Source organism: Diadema antillarum, unplaced genomic scaffold, assembly GCF_040938485.1.
Source record: "Diadema antillarum isolate AM-2024a unplaced genomic scaffold, OU_Dant_1.0 seq00001098_RagTag, whole genome shotgun sequence".
Lineage (NCBI taxonomy): Eukaryota > Metazoa > Echinodermata > Echinoidea > Diadematoida > Diadematidae > Diadema > Diadema antillarum.
This window is the reverse complement of record NW_027271915.1, coordinates 1,134,388-1,160,107: the sequence shown is the minus strand read 5'-3', so window position 1 is coordinate 1,160,107 and position 25,720 is coordinate 1,134,388. Positions and strand designations below refer to the sequence as shown.

General features: G+C 37.4%; 1 protein-coding gene across 1 annotated transcript; it reads right to left on the bottom strand.

The window, feature by feature from the left end:
• Window positions 1-23,393, bottom strand: LOC139743601 (C-type lectin domain family 3 member A-like). Its single transcript, XM_071654075.1, has 2 exons — window positions 23,339-23,393; window positions 1-410 (listed from the first exon to the last, which is right to left on the bottom strand). The coding sequence occupies exons 1-2, from the start codon at window positions 23,391-23,393 to the stop codon at window positions 1-3; spliced, it is 465 nt and encodes a 154-aa protein (XP_071510176.1).
• Between the last annotated feature and the right edge of the window lie 2,327 nt (window positions 23,394-25,720).

The window sequence follows — 25,720 nt, the reverse complement described above, 5'->3', positions numbered from 1 at the left end:
TCAAAGCACGAATTCGCAGATGTATCTCAGTGCAGCCCTGCATGGTCCATCCTGCAGCCTATACCCATCGAATCCTATACAGTCTTCCTTGCCAGCGCTGACCCAATAAGGCTGCCCTGGCTTCCACATACTGCTTGAGAGGGGTAAGGTGCCACCAACTCCCTCCCAAGTGTAGACTCCTTCACGAGATCTGTCATTCAGGCCTACCCACATCGACGGGAGAGTCCTCATCCCGTAGTGCGAGATAAGAACGTCCTGTCGAATGCTAGAGAGTTCACTTCGCGTTTCTATAGCGACCAGATATCCCCCTAGTTTGACGCATTCATCCCGCGCCACCTCCCAGGGCTGGCGGTCCTGGCGGTAGAGATAGCAGGAGTTTGGTGACGACACATCACCAGGGCAGACGATATCTATAGATTACACACGGGATAAAATAAAACATACACGCGGATGGAAACGCTCACATTTTATGAATATACACTCCGGAAAAAAGAAAATAAACGCTTTTTGAAGTTTATATTTCCCATAGAATTTTGGGCTAAATGTTAATGTATTATATACCATATAAAAAGGTGATCTAATTGGTTATCAACTTGTTAAGTCAATAAAAGGGGAAACTTGTGATACGCATGAGTGAACACCTTCGTTTTTCTCTTCCAAGGCATAAAAGGTAAAAAGTTGTCATTTATGCGTTAAAGGAAACCAAAACCCAAAGAGAAATGTGGATTGAGTGAAAGCAGCAACATTAGTAGAACACGTCAGTGAAAGTTTGAGGAAAATCGGGCAATCGATGCAAAAGTTATGCATTTTTAAAGTTTTGGTGTTGGAACCGCTGGATGAGGAGACTACTGGAGATTATGTGTGGACAACAATAAGAGGAAATATAAAGGAATTTAGAAAAAAAAAATCATTTTTCATGAAAATTACACATGTCATCAACTTGATACTGACACATATTAAGGGTAGCAATTTATTCCCCCTGCTTTCTGAAAGCTGTTAGTCAAGTTGTTTTTCAATATGCTAGAAAAATGAATTTTTGTGGAATTCCCTTCATATTTTCTTTATATTGTTGTCCACACATGACGTTATAATCTTTAAATATTCATAACGTTTGCATCGATTGTGAGATTTTCCTTTAATGCTCTTCCATATACCAATAAGAACAAAAGACAAATTTAACACAATAAACAACATGAATGCAGTTGCAAAATATACCTATGATCTTTGTAATATCTTTAAAACCCAAAACATCAACAAAGGCTAAAAATAATGGAGGAAAATGAAGAATTACCTGTCAAATCCAAATTCAATGATATGAGCGAAGAAGCAATATCAAAAAAAAAAGGAAAATTGTAAATTATACTTGGTTGTTGAATTTGTCTAATGAAGTCTTAAATTACTAAAATGAAGAATGAAATAAAGATATTCTGTTTATTAATCATCTTTGTGCCCCTACTCCCCATGTCATGAGTTGACAGAAAATTCTTATTTCCCCTTAAGTTTCTCACTTAAATGATCACTAAAGAACAAATGTGTTCACTCATGCGTAAAGTTTTGATATGATATATAATACATTGATTTTTAACAACTAAAAAAAGTGTTTAACTTTCTTTTTTTACCGAGTGTATAGAGTGCGTGTACATCCAACATTGATAGTGATAGATAAGACATGATAATGGTACTTTTCTTTAGCATTTTATTAAATCACTTTACTGTTATTTTGCCAGCCATTGTCATGAAAGTGCCAGTCGTCCATTTCGAAGGCTTGGTTAATTTTTAAGATAGACAGCGCGGTTGACGCAACATGTATAAAGGAATATGTGGAATTTGAATGCAAAAGCAGATGAATGATATTTCCAAATGTGTTAAAGTAAGGTCATGCATCGTTGAACAGACAAAATCAAATCTTAAACATGACACTGCACTCGTTACATAATTATAAAACAACTATTTTGAAGATTTTTGTTATGATTTTCACATATATTTCATATTTTACGTGTTTTAGCACATTGAATTTCAAACATTTCAAAAAATGGATTTCAGCAATTTTTCTTAATTCAAATTCTTCATACAAATATAATGTGGTATATATATGTATACATATATATATACAAATTCTCGTATCATTTGTATACAACAAAATGTGCATACATAACACACACCGATAGAATATGCAATAGATAACCTCCTAATTACAGGAAGTTTTACACCCTTTATAACAACATTATAATTGATGTAAACATACCCATTTCACATTGCTTTCCAACAGATAACATTGGGCATCTGCAGATGAATTCCTCCAGAGTTTCCGAGCAGGTCCCTCCATTCAAACAGGGATTCGGTTCACAATCTGTTCATGTAATGAACGTCGGGCAAAACTCTGTTTTTACTGAGGTTTGTAATGAGGCAGTCGGTTTACAATAAGCCTATGTGCACATTTTCTATTTTTCTCAGTTGGTTTATATAGGTGCTGCACTCATTTTCAAAGCGGCACAACGCATAAGCTTGCCCGACGTATCAACAATTGAAAAAGATTCATATATGCTAAAACTAAGAATGAACTTGGAGAATGAGGAATGGACCATGTGACCAAAATGGACCCAAACAATCGGTCTGCCAACACCGTATACTGACACTACGGCAGACATCTTCATCGTTTTGTCTTGAGTGCATTGACAATCTTTTTCTTTAGACCATTTCGTAATTGGTTATTATGCACATTGGGGAAAATAACCTTTCTTTTTTTTCTCGATTGGTTAAGCACTTCATCAGTTTCAAATAGACATACAAGTTATAAGGATACCAGACGTAACAATCTGTAGAATTCACGTTCACACAAAGAATGAATTTGCAGAGACCAGGGCCCCATTTCATAAAAGATGTTACGATGTCAACTATCCAATCAGAAAGCTGGATTCTCATCGTTACCATGACAATTGACATTCCAACAAGAGTTGACATCATATCAACTTTTTATGAAATTGGGCGCTGATGATCAAAGAGGCCTCTGCAATTGGGGACGCGAAGCACCATGCATTGTACATTTTGAAAATGAAATATAGTAAATTCAGGGAGTGAGCCTACCTGGTAAATCCAACAATTTAAATGCTGTCTTTCCTCGAATCTTCAGCAAATGTTAAATTGAACACTCAAAGTGAAATTTAACCGCCAAAATGTTGGATTTACCATTTTTAAAGTGTATAGAGTAACAAACTCTATTTCTATTATTTATCACCAAATAAGGCTTTTAATGAACACTTTGGTGCTGTCAGATGGCTATATTGGCAGGCACTATTGCGGTTTACGAATACATGGATAATAATTACATATCTCAATGAATCTAAACCAACACGCCTATTCTGGCAAATGACTTTTTTTTTTCTGCTCATGTGCATATTCAATCTACGAAATGGGTTAGTGCCAAAACAGCAGGCTTGCTGTCAAGTGGATGTGCTAACAAGCATACTTTATAGGGATAACATGAATAATGATTACATCACGGATATCCATCTCAGTGAATTTAAAAACCAACATGCACGATTGTACAAATGCCCCTTTTTTTCTGCTCGCGTGGACTCTAAATCCGAACTGTAAACTGGATTATGTTGACCAGACATGTGTGCGGGCGCTATATACAATTGTCACAGATGCATTGTTGGATAGCATTGTGTCTTCTGGTTGCCTGTACCGTATAGCTCGATTTTTCGTACGTGGTGCAACGCATTTAATACGTGCATGCGTTCAGTATATACTTCCCTTTCCCTTACCTTTGAATTTAGCGTTAATCGCACGTGCTATAGCACGTGTTGTTTCTTCCGCGACTTATCCCAGTCACATATGACAAAACTGTTTTGTTTTGTTTTGTTTTATTTTTTTTTCAAATAGACATAATCCACAAAGTCGTTGTCATATAACAACCACCATGTTGATGTTATAGTGAGAATGTGACTTATTGATCTGTTGATGGGCGAGATTTGATTCGGGCCAATAAAGTTGTAACTTTAAATATTCAGATGAAATAATAGGCCTATAATACTTATGTTTTTCTTTTTTTTAATACCTATGTTTTGAATTTTCCCATTAAAAATTTCAGGAAATCCAAGCGTTAACACGCGTCAACCCATTTTTGAGCATCCCATGACCCTGAATAACTAGGATTATATTACTGACCGGATAACTCTATATCTAGAAGTGTATAATTGGGTTACTTTCCTTATAATCTCATGCATAATTTAAAAAAAGCCCACAACAACAACAACAACAAAAATAATAATTCATTTCAATGGCAATGGCCAAGGAAGGCATTTCTAAATTTGTCGCCAACGAGATTCGTATTCAGCACTCTCAAAATAGGGGTTATAAACTAAATATCAGATTCTGAAAAAAAAAGGAGAAAACATGTATGTGAGTATTCTTTACTCTATGGAACGCCATTAAGGAAACAATACAAAATTCATTTCACTCCAGCCAATATTCATTTCACTTTTAACAAATACATTTCACTCTCAAACATTGATTTTACTTTTTATAAAAATACATTTCACTTTTCACAATAATACATTTCACTTTTAAATTAAAATTCATTTCACTTTTCACAAAAATACATTTCACTTTTGCATTAAACTTCATTTCACTTTTCAGAAAAATACATTTCACTTTTGAATTAAAATTCATTTCACTTTTCACAAAAATACATTTCACTTTTACATAAAGATTCATTTCACTTTTCATAAAAATACATTTCACTTTTAGATACAAATTCATTTCACTCTTCACAAAAATACATTTCACTTTGGCGTACCATATCACTCAGACGAAACCATTTCACTGCGCTAAAACCATTTCACTCTGATAAAACCATTTCACTCTGATAAAAAAAAAAATACGTTCCTCTTTTTTCCCGGCCAAAAGGTGGCGCCAGTCTGAGAGGAGTCACAGTGCCATGGCACTTTGTTAGCACTGAGCTGAGGTGAGTAGCCGGCCAGCTGGCCGGCTGGCTATGCATGCAGTACCTAGATTTACTGAGTATACTCCAGTCAGTCGGCAAGCCCGAAAAAACCCGTCTAGAATATCCAAGTCCTCGCACGCGAGTTGACCCCGCAAGTCATAGAGAGCGCGATTGGAGAATCGTTTTGAAATGCTCATATCTTGGTCACTGAATTACGTTTTCACATGATTTTTCTTTTATTTGATAGGTAAAGGTTAAAACTTGGATGCTATCTTGTTGATTTTTCCAAGAACGACATGAAAGATTATCAACTTCGTGGCTAACTAATTGCAGATGTTCCGGAAATAATGGATACAGATATTCTTCTAAAATTCTCCTAAAAGTCTTCTTTTTCATCGTGGGGCACCAACAAAAGTTATATCATGTAAAAGGAAATTTATTCAGCTTTCAGATGATACCTAAAAGTGTAATGTGATGATTTGTAGATGGGTCAGCAGCCAGCTGATATCATTGGGATGTCATTCCTTTTTTTCTCGGCACGAAATCGCGAAGTACTGTACTGTCCCACATATAGAAATTGACGTGTTACCTCGATGCCTTTGTACGTGTGTGTTACTGTATGAGCGACCCCAGCGTAAATACACGTGGTCAGTTTCGAGCGTCTAGCTGTGATATACTGTACTTGTGTCTGTCATTAGACATTACGTACTAATAGTCTACAGCCTCTTGCTGGGCCTCTCTCTCTCTCTCTCTCTCTCTCCCTCTCTTTTTTTGATTATATGTCTTGTTCTTGTTATTCATAATACAATGTATGTTTGTTTTGTTTGCTTTGTCCACCCTTCTGATTTCGTCAACAGGAAGTGTCTGATTCTCAGTTTCATTCTGCCATCAATCATTCACATCACTCTCTCTCAATTCAAAGCATCCTAAGCATCCACTCAAATACATTATAACCACTACTTGTACCGTTCACTCCGCTAAAGTGAACACAGTTACATTATATCGAAATTCCGCTTACATTATCCACTTTTTTTTTACATGCTTGATTATAACAACATTTTGATATAACAAAAGAAAGCTGTTGATCCCAAGGACTTCACTACATTACTTCACTCTATTACTATAGGCCTACCTAACTAGGCAGAGAAATTTACATACATTATTGCACGTGCCATTCTCATCAATTAATAAAATACCTTTTTTTTCATTAATAACAACAGAGAAAGGAGCACAATCCACAAGTTTTTTTTCTTTATAAATGTATATACATCTCCATATATATATATATATATATATATATTTATTTATTACATGAACTACATTGCAGTTAAGTTTCAAGGTATCCACCAATCTTCATGACAATGTATCACACACATAACAAAAAAAAAATAATACCTAAAGTAAGAGCTGCATAAGCAGTCTACAGTTTTATCTACTCTTTAGCAGTATAGTCAAATGCAGTTTTAGATCATTTTATTTTTTTTTATTTATAACTCTTATTTATTTATTCATCCATTTATTAATTATTTTTAATTTATTTTTTGGTGGTGGTATTGGACTCAGTCTCCAGCCAAGTGGCATGTAAGAGACCTACGAAAGGTACAACTGTCAGCGGTCTTGTGAGTACATGTAGGAACGCGAGTAGGATCAGTCTGTCTTGACTACAACAGTGATGTACAGTGAACATTTCAAAAAAAAATTCTTCTGGTGAAGCTCAGTAATAAGACAAGAGCAAATGAATGTACCAGGTAGTTTGAACAATTGCAGAGCTACATTGTATTGAGCAGATCTGTACAAATAATTTGCCGGCAAATTTTGACACTGGCAATAAACAAACTATACTGATACCGATGTTGCACAAACATGAAACAGTTGTGAATATTGCTTGAATGTTTTGTAAGTGAATAAAATCAAGCAAGAATACCACAAATGTTTTGAGGCAATACTCTGTAAATTACATGCCATCTACACTTTTGGCAAGGTTTCACTCAAATGATACATGTACAGAGATAACTTCATTAATAGTTCAAACTGCATGAATGTTTGAGGGTGTACAAATGCCCTTGAGTACTCTGAAGGCAGGTACACATACGTGTATCTACTATAGTATTCACATCGCCAAGGTTTCACACACATGAATAGAGGGTGACAGTAAACTGGCAGCTGCAAGAGCAATTTGAGGGTGTACATGTATACATATGAAGTGTACTTACTGGAAACAAAATGAAACATGTACAAAATATATAAACTTCATCGACAGTCCAAACAGCAGAGAATGTTTTGAAGGTGTACATATGCCCTTAAATACTTTGAAGGCAAGTACAATGTATCTATTGGTCACACTGCCAATGTTTCAAACACATGAACTGGCAGCTGCATCAACAATTCAGAAGTGTACATACTACATATGAAGCAGGGGCGGATCCAGGAATTCCGTAAAGAGGGGACGCGTTTACAAAATTAAAGGGGGGCGCATGCACCCCTCTCCCCATTTTTTTCTTTTAATTTCTTTTGTTTAAACAAAAAATAAAGGGGGGCGTGCGCCAGTTGCAGTCCTAACTGGATCCGCCACTGTATGAAGTACACTTACTGGAAACTAAACAGATAAAAAATTTAAAGTAACTTTAAAACATCAATATTACTGGAAATCGAAGCAGACAGATTAGATTTGGCCTTATAGCATCTTGCAAAACATCTATGTGAAGAAATCTTTCATTCCCAACTTTAGCATTGACTGTATATGTGATGCTGCACCTCAAAACAAACAAAAAGTCGCTAGACATGAATTTTTAGTTAAGACCATATTCTGAAAGAGCAGACTTTAAGCTTCAAAATGATGTCTAACTCAAATCAAATGGACTCTCCTAACCTATCTAAATATTGGAAAGAAAGCACAAACTCAGGAAAAGTGTGAACTGAGAAAAGAGGCTCTGAAGTACAGTGTCTATTCAAGCGCTTAATCTTTACCAAATCGTGCTGGCTGTGCGATGAATGGGACAAAAAACAGGAAGTAAACCACCAGAGTAACAACAATGAAGGGATTATTAGATTGAACTGAAATTAAGCATGCCTCATTAACACCTTCTGTTCATAATCAATGCCAACTTTCAAAGCAGTAGCACTATCCTTTCAAAAGTTATTAGAGTTGAAAGTGAAAAGTGTGGACAAGGTTTTTCTGAAATGAAAAAGGGATTCTAAAGACACACCTAATCACACTATTCTACCAAAAATGTTCGAGATAAACTGCTGAAAAAACACACTTTCCTGCCCGTTTTATGATACCAAATTTTAGCATAATGTAAAAGAAGACCTGCTCTTTCAGGAAATATGAAAAAGTCAAGTTCGGCTAGGTTGACCCATTTCACTTATTTTCAGTCCTCACGCAAAATCAATGTGTGCGACTTTATGTTCGTTTTGAGGTGCACGGTCACATATAATCTTATCTGAGATGTCAAAAGGCAAACTAATCATCCCAACATCTCTGTCAACTGAATACACATGTATCAGTACATGTACACAAGCAGTATCATACACATTTAAAATATCTGCGTGTCACTCTCTTCATGGTTATGACTGAGTGAATGATACAAATGTGTATTCGAACCCCTTACCAGTAACAACACTCGACAACCCTGGGGTAGACTACAGGCCAACATGAAACCTCCCAGGTGTTATAAAAATCTGCTCATCTTACCTTTCACAAGGTCCACAATTTTTCTTTATAGGTATCTAATAAGAGCATGCCCGTTCAATGCGAACATGTTCAAAATTTTGGTTGATTTGGGGGAAGTACTAATGTAATGTATCATCTATCTAACTGTTGTGTCAAAATCTTCATCTTCCTTATCCCTTCTTGACCGTTCAATTCCTTTTGGTGACATACCTTGTGTATCTTCCTGATCGAACAAAATTCTTACATCTTTGAAACCTCTTCTGAAATGGGTCACAACCAAAATATTAGCAATAAAACATGCATACATGTACTAACTAAACCTCTTATAGTGCTTCAGTGATGATGTACAAATTAAATTCATACCTTCAGCAACAAGACATGCCCCCTGTCGAGTAATGGCTGTACGTCCAGATACTACTTCATACTGTACAATGTACTTGCTTCCATAACATTTATCAAGAATATCATGAAGGATAATATTTAGTTTAATCAGGGCTCATAATTCTGCTATCTGTACAGACTCCAAAGTAATTTATATGCACATAATTTAACATATACTATCTTGCATAGTTCCACACATTGATGTATCTGTAATGGTCGAACTTCACATTTACTACAACAACCGTGCTTTTCAAAGAATATACATGTACATCCTCTTTACTAAAAATGTTACCGTAAAGATGAATGAAGTTGATATACAGTAACATACTGTAATATGTTACAATTGAATATCAACTTCATTCTTCCTATTGTATCATATCACATATTTAGCACCTTTCTGAGGTAGGTTATCATGATCACATACTGCTCTAGGTTTTTCAATGAAATGAAAAAGTTGACAGGTGTACTAATCAGTTGTTTCTATTCTTGTGAGGAAGTCACTCAGCGCTTGCAAAACAGCAGTGCTCTCCTTGATAAAAATCTGTCAGAGATTGAATGGTACGTGTGCATCCAAGAAAACAAAATACACTATAGAACTGACAGTGTAGATCTTCTCGTTTATGTCATGCAGATTTTCCTGGAGGCCACAGAGAAGAGAATCACCTTAAATATGCATGTTCCATCGGTGTGATGTCAGGTACTTGGGATACCTACATATACAATGTGACACAAATAGAGAAAGGATTAGAAAATGCATAACAACTTTTCCAGATATTACTCCAAATTAATCATAGATGATATTATAAACCATTATTCACAATAACAATAACATGTCCGAACACAATAACATGTCCGAAAACATTATGTTGGAGTAAACCCCAATTCAAGCAGAGAGAAACTACAGACATGCACTGTACTATGGTAAACATATGAAGAGTCTGTTCGCAAAAACCGATAAGTCCATTTTTGAAGATTTTCAAGTACACTCTCTGTCATAAAGTACAAAATAACACCTTTTAAATGAGATATTGGTCACTACATATAAAAGGGCATTTTTGAAGTTATGGTCAAAAGAAGTAAAAATTTTCTTAGTATTCTCTTTATTTTTCCTGACCTTTAATCGCAAATATCTTCATTTGGCAAATAATGGACTTATCGGTTTTTGCGAACAAACTCTTCATATTATTCTGAGAATAATTGCATTCATTCAGACATCCTCGTAAACTTTATTGTTACAAATTGTAGATGCGGAAGACTAATAATACATCTCTATATTTACTGACAACTTGTATACCAACTTGAAAAATTCAAATAGCCTGGTACTCTATTACATTTGTAGTGTTAACATTGCAGCCGGGTCAACTCTTAAACATGTCATGAAAATTATGTTTACATCAAATACTAGAATCGCTCTTGTGCCTTCTTTCTCCATGCGAAAGAAAAAAACTAATAATAATAATAATATTGAATCTATACTGTTCTTGTTTGTATTAAGTGATGAGTAAATCATATAATAATTAACTAGGTCTACTAAGAAATGAAGACTAAGACCCTGTTTATTCTTCTTCTTCTTCTTCTATAATCTTCAAAGGGCTATAAAATGCAGCCTATCACGAAGGATATTATAGACAGCATACACATTGTACACTGTACAATTTTTGTGAATAAGTTGTAAATTCAAATTTACAAATTGCCATCGCCACATATTACAATTGTAGGCCTACCGCCACCGGCCTACACTGACTCACTGTACACAACATACGATATCACGAAGTCCAATTGAGCGACTGAACAACGCTAATTTCAATATATGGGACTGACCCTGCACCTCCGCAGAGATCGTTAACAACGGTGCATTTACGGTCCGAAAAAGTCCCCTTCCGCAGTAGATGCGATCACGTGACCTTCCGGAGGACTAGAATACATTATTTGGCCTCTAAAAATGCAATCTTCAGGCCTAATTTTTAACAAGTTATGCTTCTAGGGCACCGTCGATCTTGGTATCTGCGTAAAGCACGAAGTATTGCCGACCTGATGAACAAAAAGTCACATCAATCCCCCTTTTAGATGGGTCAGCAGCCAGCTATAAACACGGGAATGTTTTGAAAGAGGAAAAAACTATGTCAACTTCGAGATACTATTTGAACGGCAAAAAAATACTCATTTTGAACCGGAAAAAATAGCATGTCGATCACAAGAAGTCAGACATCAAACTTACCCCACAACATCGCTGTTGAAAAGCGTTGTAAAACACACGTTATTCAGCAAGTCAGGCGTAGATTCAATTCTCGATGTAGTATGCATGTAACGGCGCACGAGCGTGCATGTGAGTGAGGCCGAGGCGAGAACCGTCGACTGCTAGCTCGCCTCTCGCTTCCGCGCCAGCGTAGCGCGCTAAATCTAGGTACTGCATAGCCAGCCGGCCAGCTGGCCGGCCACTCACCTCAGCTCAGTGCTAACAAAGTGCCATGGCACTGTGACTCCTCTCAGACTGGCGCCACCTTTTGGCCGGGAAAAAAGAGGAACGTATTTTTTTTTTTATCGGAGTGAAATGGTTTTATCAGAGTGAAATGGTTTTAGCGCAGTGAAATGGTTTCGTCTGAGTGATATGGTACGCCAAAGTGAAATGTATTTTTGTGAAGAGTGAAATAAATTTGTATTTAAAAGTGAAATGTATTTTTGTGAAAAGTGAAATGAATCTTTATGTAAAAGTGAAATGTATTTTTATGAAAAGTGAAATGAATCTTTATGTAAAAGTGAAATGTATTTTTGTGAAAAGTGAAATGAATTTTAATTCAAAAGTGAAATGTATTTTTGTGAAAAGTGAAATGAAGTTTAATGCAAAAGTGAAATGTATTTTTGTGAAAAGTGAAATGAATTTTAATTTAAAAGTGAAATGTATTATTGTGAAAAGTGAAATGTATTTTTATAAAAAGTAAAATCAATGTTTGAGAGTGAAATGTATTTGTTAAAAGTGAAATGAATATTGGCTGGAGTGAAATGAATTTTGTATTGTTTCCTTAATGGCGTTCCATATTACTCTCGTATAGTATGAGTACAAAATATACAAGCTATACAATTTACCAGGATGGGCACAGTATAGGTTGGTCTTTCTTCTTGCTGCCTCGGGAACCATGACGTCATACTGAGGATGGTCACGTGGGACGTATTTGGGCACGGACCGGACAAAACCTCCCGTTTCCTCAGAGAAAATGAATGGACAGAGATCCTCAGCGGCTAATTTCACATTCCGGCATGTGTCTTCCCCGGTTTCTGCACAGCAATCTATATAATTCGTGAAGGATATTTGCAGCGACACGTTGAAATGTGAAACATCAGTTAATTAGTCATACAATATTTGCATTTTTAGAATGGTAAGTTCCTTAATGTTAAAGTAGTTTTGCAGTTTTTTCATCACACCGATTTAATGTCTGGTATAGTTGTTGAATATGATAGCCGGAGGACCCGATTTCGAATCCAGCCAATAGTTCACGTTCTTGGGCACGATATTTTTACCAACAATGTCTCTCTCGACCTAGATGTATAAATGGTTACCATGTCTTTAATGGTTACCAGGCGCTGTCAGACTGGCAAAAGATCGAAAAGTTTAAAGATCGCGATCTTTAAGATCTCTAAATTTTGCCAGTTTGACCTCAAACTTCCGCGAAACTTCTCAACTTTTGCCAGTCTGACTGCGCCTAGTGTTGACACTGAAAAGGCTACCCTGTGTAAAGAAGACCACTATTGTAATTATAGCCACAAAATTAATGTGAAAAGTAACCTTCAATATAAACCATGTATTCAATGGTAGACCATTTATTTCTATTTCCTCATACGTTATTTTTTTTTTTTACGTAAGCATGCCTTCAGAATCATTGGAACTTGCTAAGAAATATGACAAAAGAAAACAAATTGACCGGAATGAACAAACAAAATTGATGTGAAAGACGATCCGTTGAAGATGTCGTCAACCGGTGTTGTTGAATACAATTAAGGCTAGAATACATTATGTTATAAGAATTGATGTTTATGCGCACATCAAAATTTCATATATATACTTATACATACATACGCATATTGATACACACACACACACACACACACACACGCACGCACGCACGCACACACACACATTTATACATATTTTTTGGGGGAAAAGAGAGGTGCGTGTGAGGCGTCCTTTTGAAAAGGCAGCTCATCGTGGACGTACACAGTCATAGCGAGCGGAGCCACCAGAGCAACGATCGCTGTACAGTGTGCGAGTCCACATAGCAAGTGGGCACTGCATATAGTTGTGCAAACATCGTCTTTCCAATGTGCAGGGTATTATAGTCTTGACTACAAATTCACTCAAGGAAAATTATGAATGTTTTACCTTGCAAAAGCGATGATCTTTCTATTTTTTCCAAGGCACGCACAGTTAGTGCATAATGTATTTGTTGCGAATTAAGTTCATAAGGATGCATGGTTGATGAATATAGACAAAGAGTTCCCTTAACACATTCAAATCGACCGATAAGCCATCGTTAGAGAAAGATGACAGCCCGTCGTCGAAACTGTACAACTTTTTGATATGATTATTTAGAGAACACCTTGTCTATAATGTAATTGTTAATTTCATCTTATTACTTTGAATGTTATGTTATCGTGCTTACTGGTTTTCTGATATAAATAGCACCATTAGCGCGTTTAGAAATTTCCTTTTGTTTTGTTTTTTATTTTTTTACGACAAAGTTATTAAAAAAAGTTAACAAACTGACCTCCATGAAATGCGACGATGCATATCACCATTTCGATTGGAAGTCGTTTAAAAACTTGCATCTCGAAAACTGCAGTATACTCCGGGACTCTGTGTAATTAGAGAGAGAGAGCGAGAGGGAGAGAGGAATTAACATTGCAACACACTCCTCCATGTACACAAGAAAGAGGAGAAATTACATAGACTGTTGTGCGACGCCACAATATTAATCAGCAATCAAGAAGATTGCTTTCAGTATTAAAGTCTAACTCTAAAAGCCGGAGACGGTGTGTGTGTGTGTGTGTGTGTGCGTGCGTGTGTGTTTGTTTTGGGCCTACGGTAGTAGACTAATAGAATATTTAAGAAAAATCGAAGAAGAGAGTATATAATTTCCGTGCTCCATCTAATTACACCGCCGGCGCCACATTTTCAAATGCGTGTGTGTGTGTGTGTGTGTGTGTGTGTGTGTGTAGGGGGGGGGCACTTCCGGGTTTCATAAGCAAAGTGGTGACACCTTGTATGGAGCAGTGGCTGCCTATAGGCCTATATCGCGCCAGACTCTAATTCATTTTTTCATCAACCCATCATGAGGTAAATAGGATCGATATTGACAAGAACCATGGATTTATAGCAGTTGAACCAATCACCCCGCTCTCATGTTCATTGATATCTTCTATATCGCATTCACTCTGTCGCTATGGAGATTATTCCGTGTATCTTAATTGAAACATAATTATGTATTTCTTTAATTACGATTTTTTTTCTATGACATACTTCTCAGTCATTATTTTGTGTGTATTCACGTCACTTTAATAGAAATCTTGAGTGTTTCTAGTCTTCAGATGGAATATATACATACTTGAGATACATCCTGAAAGTAGTCGGGGAATGTAACGGGTTACGCCATTTCCTGACCCACTTCATCTGACGCACTCTTTCTGACACACTTTTTTTTTTGCCATTCATTTTGTACACGGGGCAGTTTTCATGAGACGGCCTCTGTTATTGGCTAATGTGCTAATGAATATTCAACAGCCTTACGATTTTTTTTTCATAATGAGTCACTCGGTCTGATTCTGTGTCTGTGATTGGCTTTTAGCTATTGACTTACGCGTGGTATCGTGATATCGATTTCCTCAAGGGCAGTCAGTCCGCAGCGCGTGCGATAATGAGGCACGAACGACAATTTCATTCAGAATCACGTTTGTGCAGTTTGTGCCCTTGAGACTGACGAGATTTCGCGATACTTTGCGAGAGTTTTTGCAGAGGTCGCAACAACAGCTTTCATAGCTTTCGCAGTGCATTGTTTGACCCAGGATGGTTGGGTAAGTTATAGAGCTGATTATGCTCATTAATTTGATACATAATTTCCCTATTTTTTATCTCAATATAGTAGTCCATTTGAGCATCAAAGTAAACGATTATTTTGCCAGTGTTCAAGAAGCTTTTAGATCATAGTTTGATGTTTTGCTAGTTCCTGACTGGTATTGAAAATAGATCTCCGTAATTTCTTCGATTTCACAATCGTGAAACTTGAGCGAGTATGATCAATTAAAAAACGAAGAGGGGCATCATTTTTAAGGTTGTGAATTTTCCTGTTGAAAACAAGGCAAATTATGTTTTCTTACCGAAAGTGGGGTAGTGAATGAACACGCGTGGAGTGTGTTGTTGATACCCAGACAATGGTCGTGGACAATGACCAGGATTGGAATGCTTCATGAGGAATTCCACTATCGCAGCTAGTCTTTGTTCATTCTGAAATGGGGTGTGTGCAAGCACATGGAAACATGTGCTTACTTCTTTCATGTGCATGCATTTCACCCTGTGTCAAGAATTCAGACTAGCAGTGCTCAGGGCAATCCACATGAATAATTGATAAAGCATTCATGTGCCTTGCAGCAGAGCTCGGGACAGGTGGTAGCCAGGTCCATTGTTCAGGGTCATTGTAAGTGCACCGTCACACATCATTGGTTCCTGTGTAAAGTTCAAGTTTTGTATAGAGAGTGAAAATTCGATCACAATCTGGAACCTAACATTTAAAAAAATCATGGATTTCATGAAACTAATATAGGCTTTCATTTTCAAATAACCTCCAACTCAATTGTACACTATTCAGCTATTACTCATATCAATGACACTTTTATCTGAAACATAGTTTTTGAACTCACAGCATTGAGTCAGTAGCCAATGGATACTACTAGTCCAAGAGCATTAGTTTTAACCTGGACATTTTTGGTAACAAGCTGATTTTTTCAGAATAGGTCCAGAAAAATGTCTAGAATAACATACTAAAAGTCCTCATAAATCCTCTTTGAGCGTTTTCCGCAATCCAAGATGGCGTCCAAAATGGCCGCCATATCCAGAAATTCTTATAACTTTTCAACCAGAGAACCAAAATACAAAATTTAAATGTCTAAATATATGTTTTGAAGCATGAAGAACTCAATAAAACACATATTAAGAGATATTGATGCACGCAAGTACCGTAATCCAAGATGGCGTTCAAAATGGCCGCCATTTTCTGAAATTCTTATAACTTTTCAGCCAGGTAACCCAAATACAAAATTTGAATGTCTAGATATATGTTTTAAAGGATGAAGAACTCAATAAAATACATATTAAGAGTTGTTGAAGCACGCAAGTACCGTAATCCAAGATGGCGTCCAAAATGGCCGCCATTTTCAGATTTTTTTTTTAATCATAATTTTGCAAGTAGATTTCAACTGTACACACTTTGAATGTCGAAATATACGTTTTTAGTCACAGGGAACCAAATATAATACTTATTCGGAGATTTTGAAACACAAATAAAGCACTTAAGCACTTTCAGAAATCCAAAATGGCGTCCAAAATGGCTGCCATTTCCTGTTTTTCTCATAAGCCTGTAACTAGGTAACCGCGATCGATGCGCACTTAAATGTATAAATATATATTTTGAGACATAAGGAACCTAACAAAATACTTATACAGTGATCATGAAGCACGTAAGTACAAATAAAACCTCGTGAATTCTTCGCGAAAACCAAATGTTGCCCATAATGGCCGCCGTTTGTTTACCAAGAGACAAAGATATTCAACATAATGTTCGAGATTCAAAAACTCAGAAGGTCCAGTGGAATCTTTCCCTCAAATGTGCACAACACGGGTATAGGTTCGCTTGGATGCATTCCCCCTCCCCTTGTGGAAAGGGATGGCCTATATACAATCATTATTTCCCAAATATTCATCATATGCACTTTGGCATTGAATTGCAATCATAAAAATGCAAAACGTCCCTCGCTCGGCCCCTTTCCATAGACTTTGTACACTTTTGAGATTAACAAATTTCCGAATATGTCATCAAAATGTGTGCACTAGATCTTTCACTTACAAAATGCAAAAGTAAGGGTAATTTGTCCTTCCTACAAAACCCTTCCACCGCTCACATCCCCAATATAAATTAAATACCCCTTTGATTAACAATTCCCAAATATTCCATGAAATGTGTGTAAATGATTATAATTATTTTCATTTCAATTCAAGTATAAAAGCTCCCTGGAGTTGGAGGGGATGGGGATACTGAGACTATGAATTATCTACTCTTTGAGGATGGACAATCAATATAACACCAAAGGTGCAATAGGCCGGTTAATGATCAAAGAAATGCAAAACTCCCTCCAGTCGAAAGGGATTCCCCCCCCCCCCCCCATCCTCTACTAGCTCATTGCCTTGGATATGCTAGTCTTTATTCTTTATTCTACTTACACTCTTTAATAGAAACAAAAATCTAGTATGTCACCAACATTGGGCACCATACTTAAACCCGTAACCTGACCAAAAAAATGAAAATCCATTTTGTGGGAGGGTGCATCACCCCCATACACCTCTCCTGCACCTCCCCGGCATATTTCCACTAATACACTAAATATATTTTCTTAATTTTAGGACAAAAACAAATCTCAGATATTTCACCAAAAGAGTGCGCTCAATCTCTGAATTTCAAATTGGAAAATGCCAAATTCTCAATCGTATGGGAAGGAGTTTTCTCCCCACATACTTCCCCCTCCCCGATACTTTCCTGAATATATATTTCTTCTAGCGTTAAATATAAAACAAATATCAGATATTTCACCAAAAAGGTGCAACAGATCTGTAAATTTAGGGTCTGAAAATACGAAATTTTGCCCTCGTGTGGGAGCGGGCAACCCTATGACCGCGCACTTCCATGATTACATAACTTTTTGTTCCTTTTTTAATGGAAACAAAAATTTAAAATTTCACCAATAGGGTGCATCAGATGTCTGAATATCAAGTCTGAAAATGCAAAATCTTCCTGATGTTGGGGGGAGGGGGAGGGAATCCCCCTTTCACACCCTCCCATATATTGCCCATTTCCCTGAATACTATACTTTATATATTTCCTACTCTTTGATGGAAGCAATTCAATATCTAACCAAACGTTTGCGCTATATGTTTCACTTTCGAGTAAAAAAAAAGAAGATCCCTCGTGTAGGAGAGGAGTATTCCAGTGCCACATTCTCTGATTTCTATCTATAATATAGTTTTACCTAATCTACACGAAATGAATAAGATAATTTAGACACTTTGTTTTAATAGGTGGAGCAATATACGTGCAGCGAAGAAATTCACTGTCGTGTGATGAATTACACATTATTTTGTCGCACATGCAGACACTCATTTTCAACATTTATGTAGCACAGACATCAGCAAGAATTGTTTTTACTTCTTGAGTGATAACTGACAGTTTCAAATGGAACTCACCTCATGGTAGACACCAAATGCGTTGGTAGTAAAAAAGGGCTAGCACTTAATTTTCATTCCATGTGCTTGAGGGTGACGAAAATAGACCATGTGGTAAAAAGATCTAGTAGGCTCTCTGTTTAGCAACAAATACGATGGTGAAATGTTTCTCTCGTAACAAGGACACACTCTTTGAGTTTAACATCCAAATATTTTATTTGTATACTTTACTCATAAGAACTATTTTTAAATAAAAATGTTTCTTATAAACTATACTAACATTTACATAATTGTGAGATAAAATTGTGACTGCCGGCCATTTTGCACGCCATTTTGCATTTTAGGAAGAGGTCGAGCGGTTTAATCGGGACATGCGTGCGTCAACATCCTCTTAATATGTATTTCATTGAGTTCTTTATGTTTCGAAACATAGACGCTTGTATTGGGTTGCCTAGTTGAAAAGTTATATGTATTTAAGGAAATGGCGGCCATTTTGGACGCCATCTTGGATTACGGTACTTGTGTCCGTCAACATCTCTTAATATGTATTTTACTGAGTTCTTCATCCTTCAAAACATTAGACATCTAAATTTGGTATGTGCGGTACCTGGCTGGAAAGTTATAAGAATTTCAAAATATGGCGGCCATTTTGGACGCCATCTTGGATTACCGTACTTGCGCGCATCAAAATCTCTTTATATGTGTTTTATTGAGTTCTTCATGCTTAAAAACATATATTTAGACATTTAAATTTTGTACTATGGTTCTCTGGTTGAAAAGTTATAAGAATTTCTGGATATGACGGCCATTTTGGACGCCATCTTGGATTGCGGAAAACGCTCAAAGAGGATTAATGAGGACTTTTAGTATGTTATTCTAGACATTTTTCTGGACCTATCCTGAAAAAATCAGCTTGTTACCAAAAATGTCCAGGTTTAAGCCTTTTTTGACCTAATGCTCTTGGACTATACGCAATGCGACACGCCGCGTCTTGCGACAGATTTCGACCAATCACAGACCCGGAATTCCAGTGCGAACGCGAGGATAATCTTTTTTAAACTCGACGCTAGACATGTCTCTGAATTTTGCAAGTTCCTGACCTGTATTGAAATGGAGATGAGAAAACGTGCCCTTATTGTGATACTATATGCTTTAGCGGACATAGTCTTCACCATATTTTAGAGGGGCATGAAAGATTTCAGGTTAGTTTTTTTTTTTTTTTGGCGTCAAACGTGAAGGAATATTTTTGAATACAATACCGAACTTCGAGAGAGATTTTGATCTTCTATATTCTTCTTTTCCGTTTTATTTTGATCATGAGCATATTTGCTAATGTTTTTTCTTTCAGTCGATACTAAAAGTGTCGAAAACTGACAAGAAATACTCGTTCTACACGGATTTATTCATGACCATGTATCTGCTCATTACGTATGCAAGCACCGCTCAGCCGTGCATACGACTTGAATAAATACGTGCGTTTTCGCTCGCGCTGCGGACTGACTGAGGGGGTTCATGACGATTTCTGATTACCTGTGTGCGTGTGTGTGTCGAATTGCAGTTTAGTGCCAGTGAGTGTGGCATAACTTCTGCAGGTTTCCTGTCCATTTCTCTCTCTTTTTCTCTCTTTTGCTTTCGTATCATCTTATCTCTGTTATTCTTAGAGTACAATCGTACTACCACAAGTGTTTTTCCCCCATTTTTTGAAGTGATTATCTCGTTTGCAACAATTTAGAGGTGAGTTTTTGTTCGAGTGTTTGTTGATTTTTTGATTGAACACGATGTAGATTATCTACGTGTGTGCGAGAACATTCATACTTTGTATGGTACCCACTCGTTTGTTTCCGTGTGCATTTTTACCGTACAGTGTCTTCATCGTTCGTCTTCCAAGCAGCGGGTTTTCACCCTAGTTTTCCTCAATGTAGTTTTTTTTACCTCAAATTTTTTGCGGTGCAAGATGTTCAGTGTATTTTTTCTACGGTAAAATGCCATCGTTGATGATCTAAGTGTATTCATTACTAGTTTTCCACCTCCGTTTCATTTTGTGTACAACTAACATTGATCTAAAGTCTAACGTAGTTAGCTACAAAGTCTGCGATGTCTGTACGTTTGCTGATGTGTTTTTGTGAGCTGGGAGTGACTATGGTGGGAATGATATTCAGGGTTTTGCTGTGGTTGAGATGATAGTGATGATGATCATAATGATTCTTATACGAACCCTTTTGATGCAATATTATTTCGTGTGACTATGATGATGGCGAGAACGACACGAGTAGCCTAGCCTAGGCCAAGGACGAGAGTGACACTGTCCACGGGGGCTGTTGCTCGCTCATGCACAGGAGTGGTCTAGAGACCTGCATTTCATCATATTTTTTAAAACCTTTTGGTTGTTCTCTTGGGTTAGTGCTCCAAAAATTCGTTTCTGTAAAGAAACTCAACCAAAAGCTTGACAATAAGGTTGCATCAGGGTTATTCTGTAGTAAATATTAGATCTAAATGGCGATGCTGATTTAGTTTTCATTTAGAACTCGATGATATCCCATTTTCTTTGCTCATTTTTCAAATAATAAATTATTTAGAACTGTATTTAAATTCTGATGTACTGCATTCACCATTGTAAAAATCAATAAAAAAGAGCCCGCTGAGCAGGTGTTTCATTCTATCCTTTTCATTTCCTCCCTATCGTGTTGGTTTCCTTCCTGTCACTTCCTTCTTTGACCCTGGATGGAAGAACAAAAAATCCCATCTTGCCATGTAAAGACAGAACACATACCATCATGAAATATTATGACATTAGAATAGTTTTAGAAGATTACGTAAATCATCAAAATTTTTGTGTGTGAAAACAAATAATAAATAAAAGGTGATTTCTTACAAAGCAGTTCTTTCAAATGTCCAACAGCCAGAACAGCTTCGATAATGAAGCTAGTGAAATCTGAAAACTATCGTGGCAACAAGTGATATTGATACGGAATTCTGACAAAAACTGTCACAACATTTGATGTTTAAATTTGTCTAGTTTTATTGGATGAGGTCATGAAACTATAAATGCCACCGATAAAATCACAATCGCTCTCAATTTGAACAGAGGCAGTAGGGTAGGAATGACTCCGCAAACAGCTAATTATTTATGCGTCGTATCCATGGGCAACTGCGGGGTAACTGCAAGAAGACGAACGAAGTTTAGACTTGAGTCAAGAACTATTATTTATTATTAATATTTTATTCAAAATATTTTTTTCTTTGGATTGCAAAAAAAAAAGTCAAAATATTTCATATTACGCTTCTAAAATGTATTATGAATATATGAAATATTTTTATCGTGATTTTATGAAGAATTAGAGTTATTACGAATATATAAATACTAGACGGGCTGAACAATGAAGTCTATTTTGCCCCAAGAATTTGCAGCCCACCGTACCTGCTGGTGGAGCATTCCTAGCGTTCTTGCCGCACTCTCCCAGCCACGTGCACGCATGGATGCAACAGTCACATAGAGTACACGTTTAGCTACTTCACCGATCTCACTCCTGATCTCTTGCAAAGAAAACCTTCACAAGTGTAGAAAATTCTCTCGAAACTAAGCCAGACATGACTTTGGAACATACATTACAGTGTCAAGACCTTTTCAGTGGACTTTGATTTCGCTATTTGTCTGTTTAGCTCTTGAATGTACGACTTCTTACGTCCGATTTGTTTTTTACCTCACCACGCGGTGCTGTTTCAGCCCCATGCTTCCTCCATATGCACACATGTTGTAAACACACACAAGCCACCGGCACCGCGATCGAAGTTTGAGCGATAGCGATGCGGATTTCAGCACAGATGAGTAGTTGAACGTATCACGATTGTAAAACAAATATTTGTCTATGTCTCTGCCAATTTGAATTAGGTTATCTAAGCATAGATAGATTACGATTTTATTCTAAAATAGATTAGCTATGGCAAGAATTTGCTTACTTGAGAGTTATTTGATAACATTGCAAAATAAAACCCCCGTCATTGAATGGAATGTTCCAGAGCCATCTGGGGGTTGGGAGGCGGCTCCAGGAAGTTATGGACACGTCGATTTATAAGTGGGTACGATGTGATTACAGATGGGTTGAAATGAAGAGGATTTATGAATAAAATACACAGAAACATATCTTTTTTCATAATTCCTTCACAGTTTATTATTTCTTTTCATAAAATTCACATGAATAGTGCTGTACTGAGTCAACTAAGTGCACATTCCCACAAGTGTACATGCATCATCCCGACCTGTCTAGTGGGAATGACACAGGCAGTTTTTCAATGACGTATGAATACCCTTCGCGTGTAGATCGCGCCGTAGGGAAAATCGCGCCCAAGTTCACTGCCGACTTACTAGGCAGGCACGAAATTACAGATTATGTCTTGAAAATGAAGCAGCTTTTTAATTCTAAGAACATAAGAGTTTTAAAGAAATTGTCACGTTTCTGTCAGATCATTACTTTCCTTTTACATTATTGTAAGATACTACTGCCACTGTTTGCCATTAAGTACCGATTGTTTCACTTATTCGGTCGTTGTTTTTTTTTTTTTTGTTAACTGTCGTTGTTTGCCTTATGAAGTTCATGATATGTACAGATGCTTTTTGTATTACGTTTTTATTTATGCTTTGTTTTGCCATAAAACATTTACCTGTTTGTTATTCTTCCATGCCCCCTGGCGGAGCCGTTCAAGAATAAAATTCATTGTCATTGTCATTCATTCATTCATTGTCACACAGAGGCCCGTACGTGGATGAGCAGCTGAAAAAAAAAAGGAGTACTCGAAGCGCACGTAGTAGCAAGGCCTAAACGTGGATGAGTTTAGAAATTGCCGCGCGCCTCCAGCTCACCAGCTCCTGGCCGCCTCTTATTGGCCGGCCTTGAGCGCGACGTTCGACAAGCCATACCATAGTCTTGAATATTCATTAGCACAGTAGCACAATAACAGAGGCCGTCTCATGAAAACTGCCCCGTGTACAAAGTGAATGGCAAAAAAAGTGTGTCAGAAAGATTGTGTCAGATAAAGTGGATCAGGAAATTGCGTAACCCGAATGGAACGGAAAGGCAACATCAAGCTAATTAGTGTCCTCTAGATAAAATGTATCCATCATGCGCATCGCACGTAAATTAAAAGGCGAGTTTCCATGCATCACCACAAACGCTTGATTAATTTGAAAGTATAGTGCCTCATGGCCTTCATCTACAAATGAATACTGAATGGTACACTGTAAAAACATCGGTGTTAGATTTAACACCACGGGTGTTAAATCTAACACCGATCAAACTTCAATAAAGGACCACACCCACAGGTGTTAAAAACGCACTGTGATGGTGTTGAATAGTGTTCACTTGACACTTCGTGGTGTTAATTTGACACTGTACCTGGTGTTATTTTGACACTGTACTGGTGTTAATTAAAAAATGACACCACATGGTGTTGATTTGATATTTGTTGGTGTTAATATCAATGGTTTAACACCCGTCCAGCTTCAATAAGAGACCACACCAGCTGGTGTTACTTTGGTGTAAATTTATTTTCACATTTTCTTTTCAAAAATCTAGTGTTTTAATGTAAAATTCTTGATCGTCTTGTTTAAATCAAAAATCAACAAGAAGTGCAGTTACTAAGAAACTCTTCAAAAAACAGTTTAAAATTTGGAAATGACACCCGGAGGTATTAATTTAACACCATAAATGAGCACCGAAAATTTAACACCAGCTCGGTGTTCACTATTTAACACCGGACTTTTTGCAGTGTAGAAGAAATTAAACCACATTATATCAAATTAAAACCCATCATTTCATGCCCAAATCGCACACGGTAACATACAACATGTACAACAAGGTACTCAAGCACACATGCATAATATCATACTCTACAAGGAGTATATCAATCTCTTCCAGGCAAATCCCTTTGGAGATGATACTTTGGAAGTTGGGGAAAGTCTTATCGATGCAGTGTCGTCAGAGAGGCGAAGGAGCTGGCAAGAATTGATCGAGTCTACCAACATGACTCACAGTAGCAGGAAAGCGTGGAAGACAATTAGGAAGCTGGGAAATGACTACACGAAAGCCCAACCACGCTCTGAAGTCACAGCAGATCAAGTCGATCATCAACTCCTTTTGAATAGCCGGGGAAACCCAAACCATCATCCTCGGAGAACTAAACTACCAAAGCCATCTGAAGAAAACAAGGAATTTTCTGACCTCACCAGAGCCTTCACAATGAACGAGCTAATTGTTGGCATCAAGACAATGAAAAACAACAAAGCAGCTGGTCTTGATGACATCCTGTGTGAACAAGTTAAACACCTAGGACCAGTGGCTCTCAAGTGGCTTCTAGACCTGTTCAACAGCTTTCTGATAACCAACAAGCTACCTAAGATATGGAGGCGGGCAAAGATTGTGGCTATCCTGAAGCCTGGCAAAGATCCTGCCATCCCGAAGAATTTCCGACCCATCTCCCTGCTCTGTCATACATACAAATTGTTTGAGAGACTACTCCTGAATCGCATGGCACCCATTATTGATCAGCAGCTGATCCCTGAGCAAGCGGGTTTCAGACCTGGAAAGTCCTGCACAAGCCAACTGCTTAACATAACCCAATTTATTGAGGATGGTTATGAGAAAGGACTCATAACTGGTGCTGCTTTTGTTGACTTGTCTGCAGCTTCCGATACAGTCAACCACAGAGTACTCGTGCAGAAGCTGTACAAGATTACACATGATGCCAGCCTGACTTCTCTGATCCAAAACATGCTGGAGAACAGACGCTTCTTTGTTGATCTCAGTGGAGATCGAAGCAGATGGCGCAGACAGAAAAATGGGCTTCCGCAAGGCAGCGTTCTTGCTCCACTCTTGTTCAACATTTGCACAAATGATCAACCCATCCACCAGAACACCAGGAGCTTCCTGTATGCAGACGACCTGTGCATAGCGTCTCAGTCCCAGTCATTTCTGGATCTCGAAAGAACGCTAAGTGAAGCACTAGAGGGCCTGACCACCTACTATGCTGTAAACCATCTTCGGGCAAATCCAGATAAGACTCAAGTCAGTGCTTTCCATCTCAAGGGTCGTGATGCAAACCGCAAACTGACGTTCCACTGGTATGGCAAGAGACTAGAATACATAGACAAACCAGTGTATCTAGGAGTCACTCTAGACCGCACTCTCAGTTTCAAGGACCTTGTCAGCAATACAAAGGCAAAGGTGGGAGCCAGGAATAACATCTT

Coding starts and splice junctions, on each gene's coding strand:
- LOC139743601 (XM_071654075.1), bottom strand. CDS start 23,393: ATGGCTTGTCGAACGTCGCGCTCAAGGCCGGCCAATAAGAGGCGGCCA. Junction 411..23,338: donor TAAGAGGCGGCCAGGAGCTG/GTGAGCTGGAGG, acceptor TGTAATCTATAG/ATATCGTCTGCCCTGGTGAT.